This window comes from Centropristis striata, chromosome 14, assembly GCF_030273125.1.
Source record: "Centropristis striata isolate RG_2023a ecotype Rhode Island chromosome 14, C.striata_1.0, whole genome shotgun sequence".
Classification (NCBI taxonomy): Eukaryota; Metazoa; Chordata; class Actinopteri; order Perciformes; family Serranidae; genus Centropristis; species Centropristis striata.
Window position 1 is genome coordinate 19,458,459 of NC_081530.1, and position 12,419 is coordinate 19,470,877.

General features: G+C 35.5%; 1 protein-coding gene across 1 annotated transcript; it reads right to left on the bottom strand.

Moving 5' to 3' along the window:
* Window positions 1-3,501: 3,501 nt before the first annotated feature.
* Window positions 3,502-12,155, bottom strand: rragcb (Ras-related GTP binding Cb). The gene is made up of 7 exons (XM_059350058.1): window positions 11,985-12,155; window positions 10,733-10,936; window positions 9,715-9,914; window positions 6,465-6,579; window positions 6,236-6,378; window positions 5,991-6,139; window positions 3,502-4,401 (listed from the first exon to the last, which is right to left on the bottom strand). Exons 1-7 carry the CDS (start codon window positions 12,147-12,149, stop codon window positions 4,256-4,258), a joined length of 1,122 nt encoding a protein of 373 aa, XP_059206041.1. The 5' UTR covers window positions 12,150-12,155; the 3' UTR covers window positions 3,502-4,255.
* Window positions 12,156-12,419: the final 264 nt, after the last annotated feature.

Genomic DNA, 12,419 nt, shown 5'->3' on the forward strand with positions numbered 1-12,419 from the left:
CGCTTTATTATCCCTCTTTAAATGGAAAAATCCCCCAGAATAATCTCATAATAGAAGCTCTTTAATGTGCTCTACAGCTTTTAATCTCACATTTTATCACAATAAAAGTCGTTTTATGATAATTCTGGGGCTAATATTTGTTTAAAACAGCGGTACAAGTATTAAGCAGTACATTTGATAAATGGTTTATAAGACACTATACAGTGTAATGTAGCTGTAAGGAAATTTTAAAGCTTTTAAAAAAATGTTTTTGTCGGTAAATACAACTTATATGAAGTGTAATAAATTATTTAAAGCACAGTAAAACATATCTGGGTAACGCTTTATAATAAGGTCCTTAATAACCATTAATTAACTAGTAATAAGGCATCGTTCTCGCTTTAGATCCGGTAGTTGCAAAAAGCATAGTTAACTTATAGTTAACTTATAATAGATGAGCAATAAAGTATATTTTAATATCAATAAGCAAACAAAATAAGATTAATAAAGGCATGGCAAAGACATAATGGGTGGGTCATGGGTGTTTGTAATGCCATTATTATTATTATTATAAGCTTATAAACACACAATAATGTTAATAAGCATATTGTAAGGACTTACAAACGCCTTATTACTTGTTAATTAATGGTTATTACAAGGACCTTAATCAACTATTATAGTGTGTTATTCTTATTAACACTTTTATGTGTCATAAAACATTTATTAACCGTTTATACATTATTCAGTGTTTGTTAACTGTTTATACACAATAGCAATAATTTATCAGCTATTTATACACTTTCTAATATATTTTTTAACGTTTATATGTGTTATAATACGTGTATTTATTAACATTTTTATACAATTCAATGGTATTATGAACTGTTTAGACATGCTATTAAGCATTTATTAACTGTTCATGCAGGTTATAACATCTATAAACGGTAAATAAATGCTTTATAATGTGTTTTATTGTCACTTCATGCTTTGTAAGGCATTTATTGACTGTTTATACCATTGCCAAGTAATTCTTATGTTTATGAAGAATTTATCCATTTTTATACACATTATAAAGCATTTACTAACCATTTATACACCTTAAATGCAATTCTGAACTGTTTCTATACATTTTAAAGCATTTACAAACAGGTTATAAGCATTAAAGCACAACAATTGTTAATATGTATGTATTTATTTTCTATTTAAACATCTTAGGACTGTATTAACCATTAATATTATAACTATGTTTTATAGTAAAAATATTACTATAAAACATAAACCATAATCTTACGCTGAAAATAAATGAGGTTTAACAGAAAAAGAGATGAAGTTTTTCCTTTTCACCATTTATAAATGAATAAATGCTTCATATATAATGCATATTATAAGTAAATACATATCAATGTCGCATTTTATATCATTAAAAATTAATAAAAAAAAATTAATTTGTAATAGTTATAAACAATATGAACTGCTAGAAGGCTAAATTGGGGGGTTAAAATATATTTTTCCATATGTTTTCACTTCTCTGAACAGTTTCCATCCATCACACGTCGATCAGGACGTTGAGAAGCAGATATTAAACCCTGCACACTTTCTGTATTGTCTTTCACTCTGAAGTCTCACGTTTCTTCACGGCTACATGCAATTTTCTGTGGTGAGGAGCAAACTGCAGGGTCGTGGAAAAAAAAGAGATGCAGATATCATTTTCCCTCTCATTGACCTCCATTTTCCACGGCGGTGAGCAGGAGGTCTGGGGACGATTAGAGGCTTCAGCTGCGGCTCCGTCCTGCCACTACACATTAAGTCAGCACGTACACTACGTGTTTATACACCAAGTGATGAAGGCCGCTTATTCATGTGTGCGCCGGTTTAAGGCGTGTTTACAGGACGTGTTGACGGGCTGATCAGCCTCAGAGTTCATGAGGGAGGATTTGTTGAAATTATTGAATTATTTAATAATTATTCAAACATGAGTGAAGATTAAAGTTCCTGCATTACCCTGAAATGTCAAATATTTACATGTAGATATGCTGCCACCTGCTGTTCAAACATGGTAATTACAACCGTTCAACTGTGGGCGAACACATTTAAAACACATGAAACTAAAAGTTATCTTTTCATTTTCGTCTTTAATCCTTTGGAGTTTGGGGCTATTTTGTCGGTTTTGTCGGCAGGTATAAACGACTTAAAAAGTGTTCACCATGCCATGTTGGTATCATTGTTTTCAGCACAACCTCACCTATATGACCTGATTTTTTTCATTTTTACTTACTGGATCAACATTTTGAACACAAAAAAACACAAACACACATAAAAAAAACAGTTGTTTTTTTTCAATTTTTTAAAAATATATTTTTTGCAAAAATCCCCACATAAAACCAACTTAAAACACAAAAACATAGAAAACAATTTTTTTTCTTTTTTTACAAAAAACACCCCAAAATTGCAAAAAACACACAGAAAAACAGACAAAAAGACAAAAAAACACACATAAAAAACACACAAAAATTGACAAATATCACACAAAAAACATTTAAGACAAAATATTGCATTAAAATGCTGAATGCAAACTGCAAAATTTGAAAAACCTCTGCAAAAACTTAACGTAGGGTGATACATTTTTGTCTATTAAAACCATTTTACATGTTTTTCTACTTTGGAAACAAAAAAATAATCTTTTAGTTTTTTTATTAGTGTGTGTTTTGTCAAAAATAAGAGACAATAATGATAAGTAAGTTAGGGCAATATTACATTGGGAGGGCTTCAAATCTCAAAATGATGTTAGTTGCTCATATTATTCTTTCAATCTTTATGGAATTTTTTTTTTTAAATATACAAAAATTGTAGACATGTACTCAAATAGAGAAACAAGAATATGAGTTTAAATAAATAATAATGATAATAATAATATTGGGACAAATAAACTCTAATAATATAAAATTATGCTGAGAAAAATATGTTATTCTTCTTAATATAGTTTACCACGGAGTTTGACTTTTTTAAATTACTTTTCCATTTATTTGTATAAATTTTACCATATGTAATCAATAGGTTTACAATGATTTCAGTGTCTTATATTATAAGGAAAAATATAGGTTCATATTCAATTAACTATAATTATAAGAACATTTAAAATTATCACAATTTTTTAAATCAAAAAGTAGAGACGATTTAGAAAAATAAGTAATAAAATATATAATATAAATATATAACTATATTATCTAATAGTTCTGTGATAAAATATCATAATTGGAAGAAATTAAATGTCAATTTAATTTCAGTGCTTAACTTGCATGATTTTTTTGTTTCTATTTTAGTTTCCATTAAAAGGACTCCTGTTTTAATTTTGTTGTTGTGAGGCGCTTTGCAACTATGTTTCAAAAGGTGCTATACAATTAAATATATTATTATTATTATTATTATTGTTATAACATCAATTAATAAAACACTTCACAATGAACCCCACCTAACCCTGAAAGTGTTAGAAATGAGAAATAAAGATAAAAGTCAAAGTTTGACTTGTGAAAATATGAAACATATTTTATTAAAGAATTATGTACAATAATAAAAGAAACAAATCTCTGAAATATCTGTCAACGCTCACACCGAAAAGCAAAACAAACGGCTACAAACTGAATCTGTGTGGAGTAAATTTGGTCAAAAGTTTCCTCCCAAAGCTACAAAAAGCCGTCAGACCGTCAGCAGGCGTGGCAGCTTTGTCCGAGCATCATCTGTTATTTCCAGACTCCATTAAGACCAACATGCTGTTCATCAACCCGGGGCTCTAATGGTGTAACTGGCACGGTACTGGTCTGTTTGGATCCTGAGCAGAGCCCCGGCTGGCCGCTGGTCACATGAGTCATTATCAACAGAAAACACACAGTAAAACAAACACTTTCTTTCTTTTTTTTTCACTCTGGGGATTAAATCCACTTACAGCACTCAATATTTCAAAGTAAAATGAGCAGAAACATGAAGGAAGTTTGGACTGTAGAGTTTAGTTCATGGAGTCAAGAGGAGCTGATGTTGATTATAAGTACCTAAACTGGATTACACGTCTCTTTAAAAGGAGTATTTTTATGTTGCAGAGTAGTTAAAAAGAACTTACTGGCCGAGCAGGTAAACACAGCTGACGTCTCGATACCGATAAATGTGCAGGAAGTCGGACCATTGGTAGTTTTTTTTTGGCATAAGTTCAGTTCTTTATCATTCACATTCAGCTGCATACAGTAAGGCAGCGTAAACTGATGACTCTCACACATCCTCCGCTCCTTTAAACAGCGTTCCCGTTCAGCGCGGCGTACTTCAGCCCCGTGCTCAGGTTGTTGCTGGTCGAGCTGACGTCTTGAGGCGAGGTGCCGACTTCAAACACTTCGTGGATGGCTTTCCGGAAACAGTGAAAGTTGTACTCTATCAAACCTGCAAGCACAACAAATGAGCCAATTAAAACAGTTAATTTTAAACGTGATGGGAGATTCTGTAATGAAGAATGCAGTGTTTCATTCACACTTTATTTTTTATTTCTAAATTGTTATATTTATATTATATATTGTTACCTATTTTGTTCATTGTTTCTTACATTATCCTATATTGTGATTGTCTTGGCAATTGTTTTTCTAACTTGGAGCAATCTGGATAAAGAATTTCCTTTGTTCTACAGTCATGGAAAAAATGATTAGACCACCCATTTTAATGCCTGGTACAACTAAAGGTACATTTGTTTGGACAAATATAATGATGACAACAAAAATAGCTCATAAGAGTTTAATTTAAGAGCTGATATCTAGCCATTTTCCATTGTTTTCTTGATAATCACCAAAATCATTAAGAAAACCATGGAAAATGTCTAGATATCAGCTCTAAATTAAACTCTTATGAGCTATTTTATTGTTATCATTATATTTGTTCAAACAAATGTACTTTTACTTGTTTTACTTTTTGTCATGTTGGGGTCATTCTAGGAAAAGGTGGTTTCCTTTGATGTTAAACATAGTGGCGGGTCAATTTTGACCCCTAAGACAACATAAGCGTTAAATACACAAAATAATATGACTTGATCTCCTCTGAGTCACCCCTGCATGGGACACCATTCTGCAAGATTGACAAATTTGATGAGGACGAGTTTGATGCAGGAGCTTCGTCTGGATGATGGGACGTTCAGAGTTTATTTCTAAGTGAACAAAGACTAGTTTGACCTCTGTCTGAGAAATTTTGGCCTGAGTATTAAAAAAAGATTTTGCTGTTAAACGATCTCTTTAGTGCTACAGACGTGTGTTTGTCTGAGGTAATTAGCAGTGAAAAAGCAATGCTTAATTATTTTTTTCTAAACAGATTCTAAACAATCTGAAATGATTACAAAGTTGTAGAAAAAGCTTTTGCTCTTTTGATTACCTCCACAGTGGAAATAACACATTATATAGATCCATTACAAACAGAATATAATATTTCATGTCTTAATTGTTTCAATTTTTTCTAATTATAATGATTATGGCTTACATTTAATGAAGACCTAAAATTCAGTGTCTCAAAAATTTTTTGGAATATTACAAAAGACCAATTTTAAACAGTATGTTTAATATGGAAATGTTGGCCTCTGAAAAGTATGTCCATCTACATGAATAAATAAATGGACTTTTCCTTCATATTCTAATTTATTGAGGGGGGGGGGGGGGGGGGGGGGGGGGGGGGGGGGGGGTCATGATTTTAATTCTAAATTGCAACATTTATTGTCCACCCACCCTACAACCATACCAGAATTGTGGATTTAAGGTTGAGTTTTTCAGCTGTGAAAAATGCCGCCTTAGTGTATAAAAGAGAGGAAAAAGAGGTGTTTTTAAAATGTTGCCAGCTTTGAGTGGATGTGCTCTTGCAGGAATTAAACATTATTTTTAACTTTAGACACTTCTGAGTTGGCAGGCTCACACTTCACACTTTCAGGACATCCTGTATAATCAAAGCACGGTCGACTAATGCCAGCTTCACTGTTTATAAAATCCCAAACGACTCACCTTTCCTCTCGAAGCTCTCCTCTCTGAGGATGCAGACGAGAGCGAGGAACTTTGTGACCTCTTTCAAATAAAGCACCGTGGTGTTGTTGAGCTTGATGATAGCCAAAGACTCCTTGTCATAGGCACAGCCACTGCCATCCCCCATCAGCCTGCCAGCACGGAGACAGAGAGAAAGTCACCTTTACACTCTGAAACCGAAGGATACGGTCGCTGCCAACACTTTAAACTAATATAACTCTTCTCACCCGTAAATGCAGGAGACGTCGATGACAACATCGATCATGTCGCAGCAGAGCTCGTAGGACTGCATGTCCACAGGAGAGCTGTCTGTGGCGATGTAGATCTTACTGACAACGTCAAACAGGAAGGCCTTCTCGATCCCAGAGTGCTGCAGAACATGAAGGGTGTTTATAAGAAGCGGTCCAAATAGGACACACTTTTTCATGTGATTAAATTAAACAAAAATAAACATACAGATATGAAAATGTTCAAAAGGTTCTCCAGCGTTGGCAACTGAGGAATGAGCTTCTGGACGACTTTACTGAAGGCCTCGAATATGGAGTGGTCGTAGATGCTGGTCAGGTAGAAGCTGAGGAGGAGTAGAAAGAGGAGAGTTAAGACGCTGCAAACTACAGAATCAACGAACAAGCAAACAGCAAGAGCAAAATCTGTTTATTTTGGGTTCTCAGGGCTGCAGTCATCCACACAAAACTCCTGAAGAAGGCGGTGAAATTCTCAGAGCTGTGTGCACCACTGTATGAGTTATACGATTCATTTTAAGCTGCAATAACTAATATTTTTGACCACTTGAAAGAAGCAAGACAAGCTAAAAACTATTGCTAAACAAACTTGGGTTTTTGGGATTTCATTATCTATCTATAAAAGCAAGAAGCGTCTGTGTGTGTGTGTGTCTAGGGCATATCTCTCTGACCGTTAGTCAGACTGACCTCAGATTTCGTATGTGGCTTGCGCATGGCACGAAGGTGTGCATCCTCGATTTTAAAGATTTTAAAAATATTTTTCAAAATATCACTATCTTCGTAGGACGTGTTGCGTCATTGCACTGTTTCCGTTCGGACGCCTTTTAGGGGAGCTCCGCCCCATTGTGTGATAGGCCTACACCTGGTCAGTAACCCAACACGCTCTGGATTTCCACGCCTGACTCATCTCATCTGGAAGTCTATTTAGCCTACCTATCTTTAGTCGTTTTAAAGTGCGCTACAAGGTTCGATTTTCCAATAATATTCTAATAGTTTCCAGTGACACTGGTAGTGGTACTTTCGCATCAGTCGGATGGGGTTCAACTCCCTGCGGTGTCCTGCTAAAAGCCACAATATATGAAACACAATAGTTATCAATCAATCTACACATTCCACAACACACCCAATAACCCTTACTCACATTCACATCCATCTGTTTGTGCTGCATGTAAACTTATTCCCTCCTATATCTGTGTCTGTATATATGTCTAACCATGTTGAATGATTACGGTTCTTTTTCTTAAAATAACTATTTCTGAGTCTCTTTACACTGTGTTCCAAATTATTATGCAACTGAGTTTTTTCTCCGATTTTCCTAAATAGTTGATGCAAATGACAGTCAGCATAATTTAAGTCATCAACCGTTAGTTTAATTAATTCTAATGTGATTGGACAAACCTCTCAATGATAACAATATTTTTTCAAAAATAAAAAACTTAAAATGCACTGTTCCACATTATTACGCATGACACAGACATTTTATAGGTTTTTAAGAACTGAAAATGCTCATTTTTGGATTTTCCAGCATTCGGAGGTCATATTTACTGAAATCAAAAGCTATTTCAATTAAAATCATCTTAACAGGTCAAGTTACATTTTAACATAGGACCCCTTATTTGATAGCAGCTTCACAATTCTTGCATCCATTGACCTTGTGAGTGTTTGGAGAGTTTCTGCTTGAATTTCTTTGCAGGATGTCAGAATAGCCTCCCAGAGCTGCTGTTTGGATGTGAAATGCCTCCCACCCTCATAGATCTTTCGCTTGAGGATGCTCCATAGGTTGTCAATAGGGTTGAGGTCAGGGGAGGATGGGGGCCACACCATAAGTTTCTCTCCTTTTATGCCCATAGCAGCCAATGATGCAGAGGTATTCCTTGCAGCATGAGATGGTGCATTGTCATGCATGAAGATGATTTTGTTACAGAAAGCACGGTTCTTCTTTTTGTACCATGGGAGAAAGCGGTCAGTCAGAAACTCCACATACTTTACAGAGGTCATTTTCACACCTTCAGGGACCCTAAAGGGGCCGACCAGCTCTCTCCCCATGAGTCGGCCCAAAACATGACTCCGCCACCTCCTTGCTGACGTTGCAGCCTTGTTGGGACATGGTGGCCGCCCACCAACCATCCACCACTCCATCCATCTGGACCATCCAGGGTTGCACGGCACTCATCAGTGAACAAGACTGTTTGACAATTCGTTTTCATGTATTTCTGGGCCCACTGCAGCCGTTTCTGCTTGTGAGCATTGGTTAGGGGTGGCCCAATAGAAGGTTTACGCATAACTGCAAGCCTCTGGAGGATCCTACACCTTGATGTTCATGGTACTCCAGTGGCACCAGCAGCTTCAAATATCTGTTTGCTACTTTGTAATGGCATTTTAGCAGCTGTTCTCTTAATCCGATGTTTTTGTCTGGCAGAAATCATTGTGCCTTTATCTGCACGAACCCGTGTGTGGTCTGAATCAGGCACAAATCTCTTAACAGTACGATTACGTTTTCGTGAAATATCTAAAGTTTTCATACCTTGTCCAAGGCATTGAACTATTTCATGCTTTTCGGCAGCAGAGAGATCCTTATTCTTTCCCATATTGCTTGGAAATGGTCTTCTGCTTAATAATGTGGAACACCCTTCTTAAGTAGTTTTTCCTTAATTGGGCTCACCTCGCAAACTAATTATCACAGGTGTCTGAGATTGATTTCAGTGATCCAAAGAGCCCTGAGACACAATACCATCCATGAGTTTAATTGAAAAACAAAAAATGTAATCTTTATGACACTTAAATACAATTTGCGTAATAATTTGGAACGCGGTGTATATCTCAATGTACATCCATGTATTACCCAATATACACTTTGTATATTAACACTACGCAAGAGTATTATACCTCATTGTACATCCCACTTTCACACACAACCTCATTTGGCCATAATTGAAAAATCTACTTAATCTCCCACTATACGTATACATACTTCCTACGGGCACTGCACTAGTTATAAATAATTTAGGTACATTAAGTAATTTCTAGGACTGTTCTCAACTGAAGAAAATCTTGTGTCAACCAAACTTTTCATTTATTTAATCGACAGATCTGTCAAAGAGTCTCTCCATCAATAATCTTGCAAAATCCCAACTACCATGCATGCAGCCACAAATTTCTTGGAAATAAATATTTTAGCATGACAGAAGTATTAACAAAAAATTACTAATTGACTAAAGGAATCAAGCTGACTGAGACTAAAACGATAAATTAGTTGACTAATCGAGGGGGCAGTCCTAGTCATTTCACAAGCTAAATAGAGTCCAGAAGTAACTTCTATTAACAAGAAATAATCACTCTGGTATTCCAACTACCCACATACAACTTCCATCCTGTCAGAATACAATTACAAAAGTTAACTTTGTTTCTAGGAGAGATCTGCAGCTGAAGTTTCTAACCTTTGCAGACATTAATGTCAGACTGACCTGAGGTGAAGCTTCTCCAGGTTTGCATCTGCCAGATCGTCGTTGGCCCTCTGATGAATGTCCCTTTGTGTCTCTATCTTGTGGTCGTCTGACAGGCCGTCCACTTTATGAATAAACACCTCGAAGTTGATGTCTGGATTCACTTTGAAGGCTCTGGATACGGTGAGATGTAACCGCCCGAGAGCCTCGACGTAATCATCCTGAGGGAAGAAAAAAGATGATGTGTTAAGGTGAGACACTACAGGCAAAAACTTTTTTTTCATGCATAGTCAACTTTGAGGTTTTTGGCTATTTTTCTCCCATGTCTTCTTTCAGAATAGTAAAAAGAAAACACTTAGGTGTATATTTTACTTCATTTGATCCATTTGCGCCTGTAGATTTCTCCTAAATTCACTAAAAGTCAGTGTAACGTGTACTGTGAACGTCTAAACCCGTCATCACAGGCATCGTTAGAAAGCTCCCACTCTCCAGCACAAAATTATGTGTTTTCCATGTTCTATATTGTTGTTGCTGTGAATTAGATTAAATATTTTGTCTTCAAATAGTAATTTCTACTAAGAATGTATAAAGTTTTTAAAGGCCGTTTTCTCAAAATGATTTTTTTCTCATTCTGAGGCATAAATCTCAACTTCAGCTCCACTTACAGACACCGAACATTCCAGTTTGATTTCTAATTTTATTCTGAAGTTTTTTTTTACAGAAGGGTCTGTCTAATATATATATATATATATATATATATATATATAATTTTATTTCTTCTTCATTCAATTTTCAAATTTATGTCCTGGAAATATATGCAAATTAGCACATATTTAATGAGTCACACCTCATTTGCAACATTACATTTCAGAAAACTTGCAATGCAAAAAAATATTGTCTTAATGTAAATAACATACTGGGGAAGTTTCATGGTGATATCTATAAGTTAAAATAAATACCAAATTCACCTGTAGTGTTAATTCATCTCACACAGGAAGCCTTTAAAAACCTTCTTTGGTTTAAACTTGTTTCGTCCTACCTGAGCATCGATGACGAAGATCAGAGCCCCGGTTCCCTTGAAGATCATCTCGCTGTCGAATGTGGGGTCGAAGAAGTCCACCTGGCCAGGGAAGTCCCAGATCTGGAAGTTGACGAAGGAGGTGCTGGAGATGTCGTCCTTGTAGATTTTGTTGGTGCTCTCGAGGAACAGCGTCTCGTTGGGCGACATCTTGTGGAATACGACCTGGACGTAGGAGCAGAGGGATTATCATTTCAGTCCGCAGTCTTCTCTAATTCACATTCCTTATTCTCTTATAGCTGAATTTTGCCTTGTAACTTACTACTCTTAATAATATATGTTTTGTACTCTGTTTACTTCACAATGTTATTCAGTTTTTCTATATAAAAAAAACCTATTTCATGTCTTCATCCACTTTAAAAGGAGGTCTTCAAAGTGAGTTTTTTCCTTATCTGAATTAACATTAAAAAGGATATGCTGCATAAAGTATAGTGTGGAGTGTTTTATATTGGACAGACTGTGTGTCCTGTGTTTCAAGTGTAGTGCTACAAAAAATCCCCAGTTTAGCATAAAAATATTTATTTAAAAAATAGAAAAAGATTCTGACAACAAATGTGACACATTTTTCACTTTTTACAAACCAAACAATCGATTAATGGAGAAAAAATAATCAGTACATTAATCCATTATGAAAACAATCATGAGTTGCAGTAAGAGTTTCTTTTCCTGATTATACTTACATACTTTTACTTGTGTTGCATTTTCAAGAAACAGCATTGTTGTCACACCTAAATCCCACTAGATATAACTATATTATTGTATTTTCTGTATGTGTTTGTCAATGCATCTTTGTGGATGTATTTTTGGCATTCCTGCATTTATTTATGCATATTTTGCCTTTCTGTTTCTTTTTATTTGTTTATCTAAAACCCCAGAAGACAATTTTTAATTTTTTTTTATTTTTTTTGGATGTGTTTGTGGCATTTCTGCATTTATTTTCTCTTTCTTTTCTTTTCACTTTCTTTATTTATTTTTTTAAACTATTTTTCTTCTTTCATTCCTTCTCATTACACAGGTTGTAAACTATTTTCATTTTTCTAAAAACAAATCACAGTGCATCTAATGTTTGTGCACGAATGTAATCAAATTTCAATGCTACTTTAATGCCTGTATTTACTAAATAAATAGGTAAATATCTAAATGCATGATTTTACTTGTACCTTCCCAGGTGTGTGTTTAAAGCTGACTTTGAGGTGTATTTCAGGTGATTTACCTTCTGGATAGAGGACTTTCCACTCCGCCTCAGCCCCATCAGCAGGATCCTCGGTTTGTCAGCTGACGGGGAGCTCTCCTCTTCCACCTCGTAGCCAAAACTTTTGGGAAACGACCCCACAACGTCGTAACTCCCCGTTAACGCGGGCTCCTCGTACGAAGACATCCCTGCGCTCCTCTCGCCCGGCCTGCTGTCCTCTAAAGCCGGTCACTTTTTGTCAGCTAACTGGTTAAATGATCCGCGCAGGAATGTTGTTGATTTTCACCACCAGCTAGCATGGCAGGCTAATGAGCTAGCAGCTGTAAACGCGGTGGTTAAATGTTAAAAAAGAAGCGTAAAACTGTCACGTATCCACACCGGCATATAAATAAAACTCACAAAGCAGTTAAATAACCATAATATCGACACAAAGTTGATTATTTCAGGCTAGAAAAC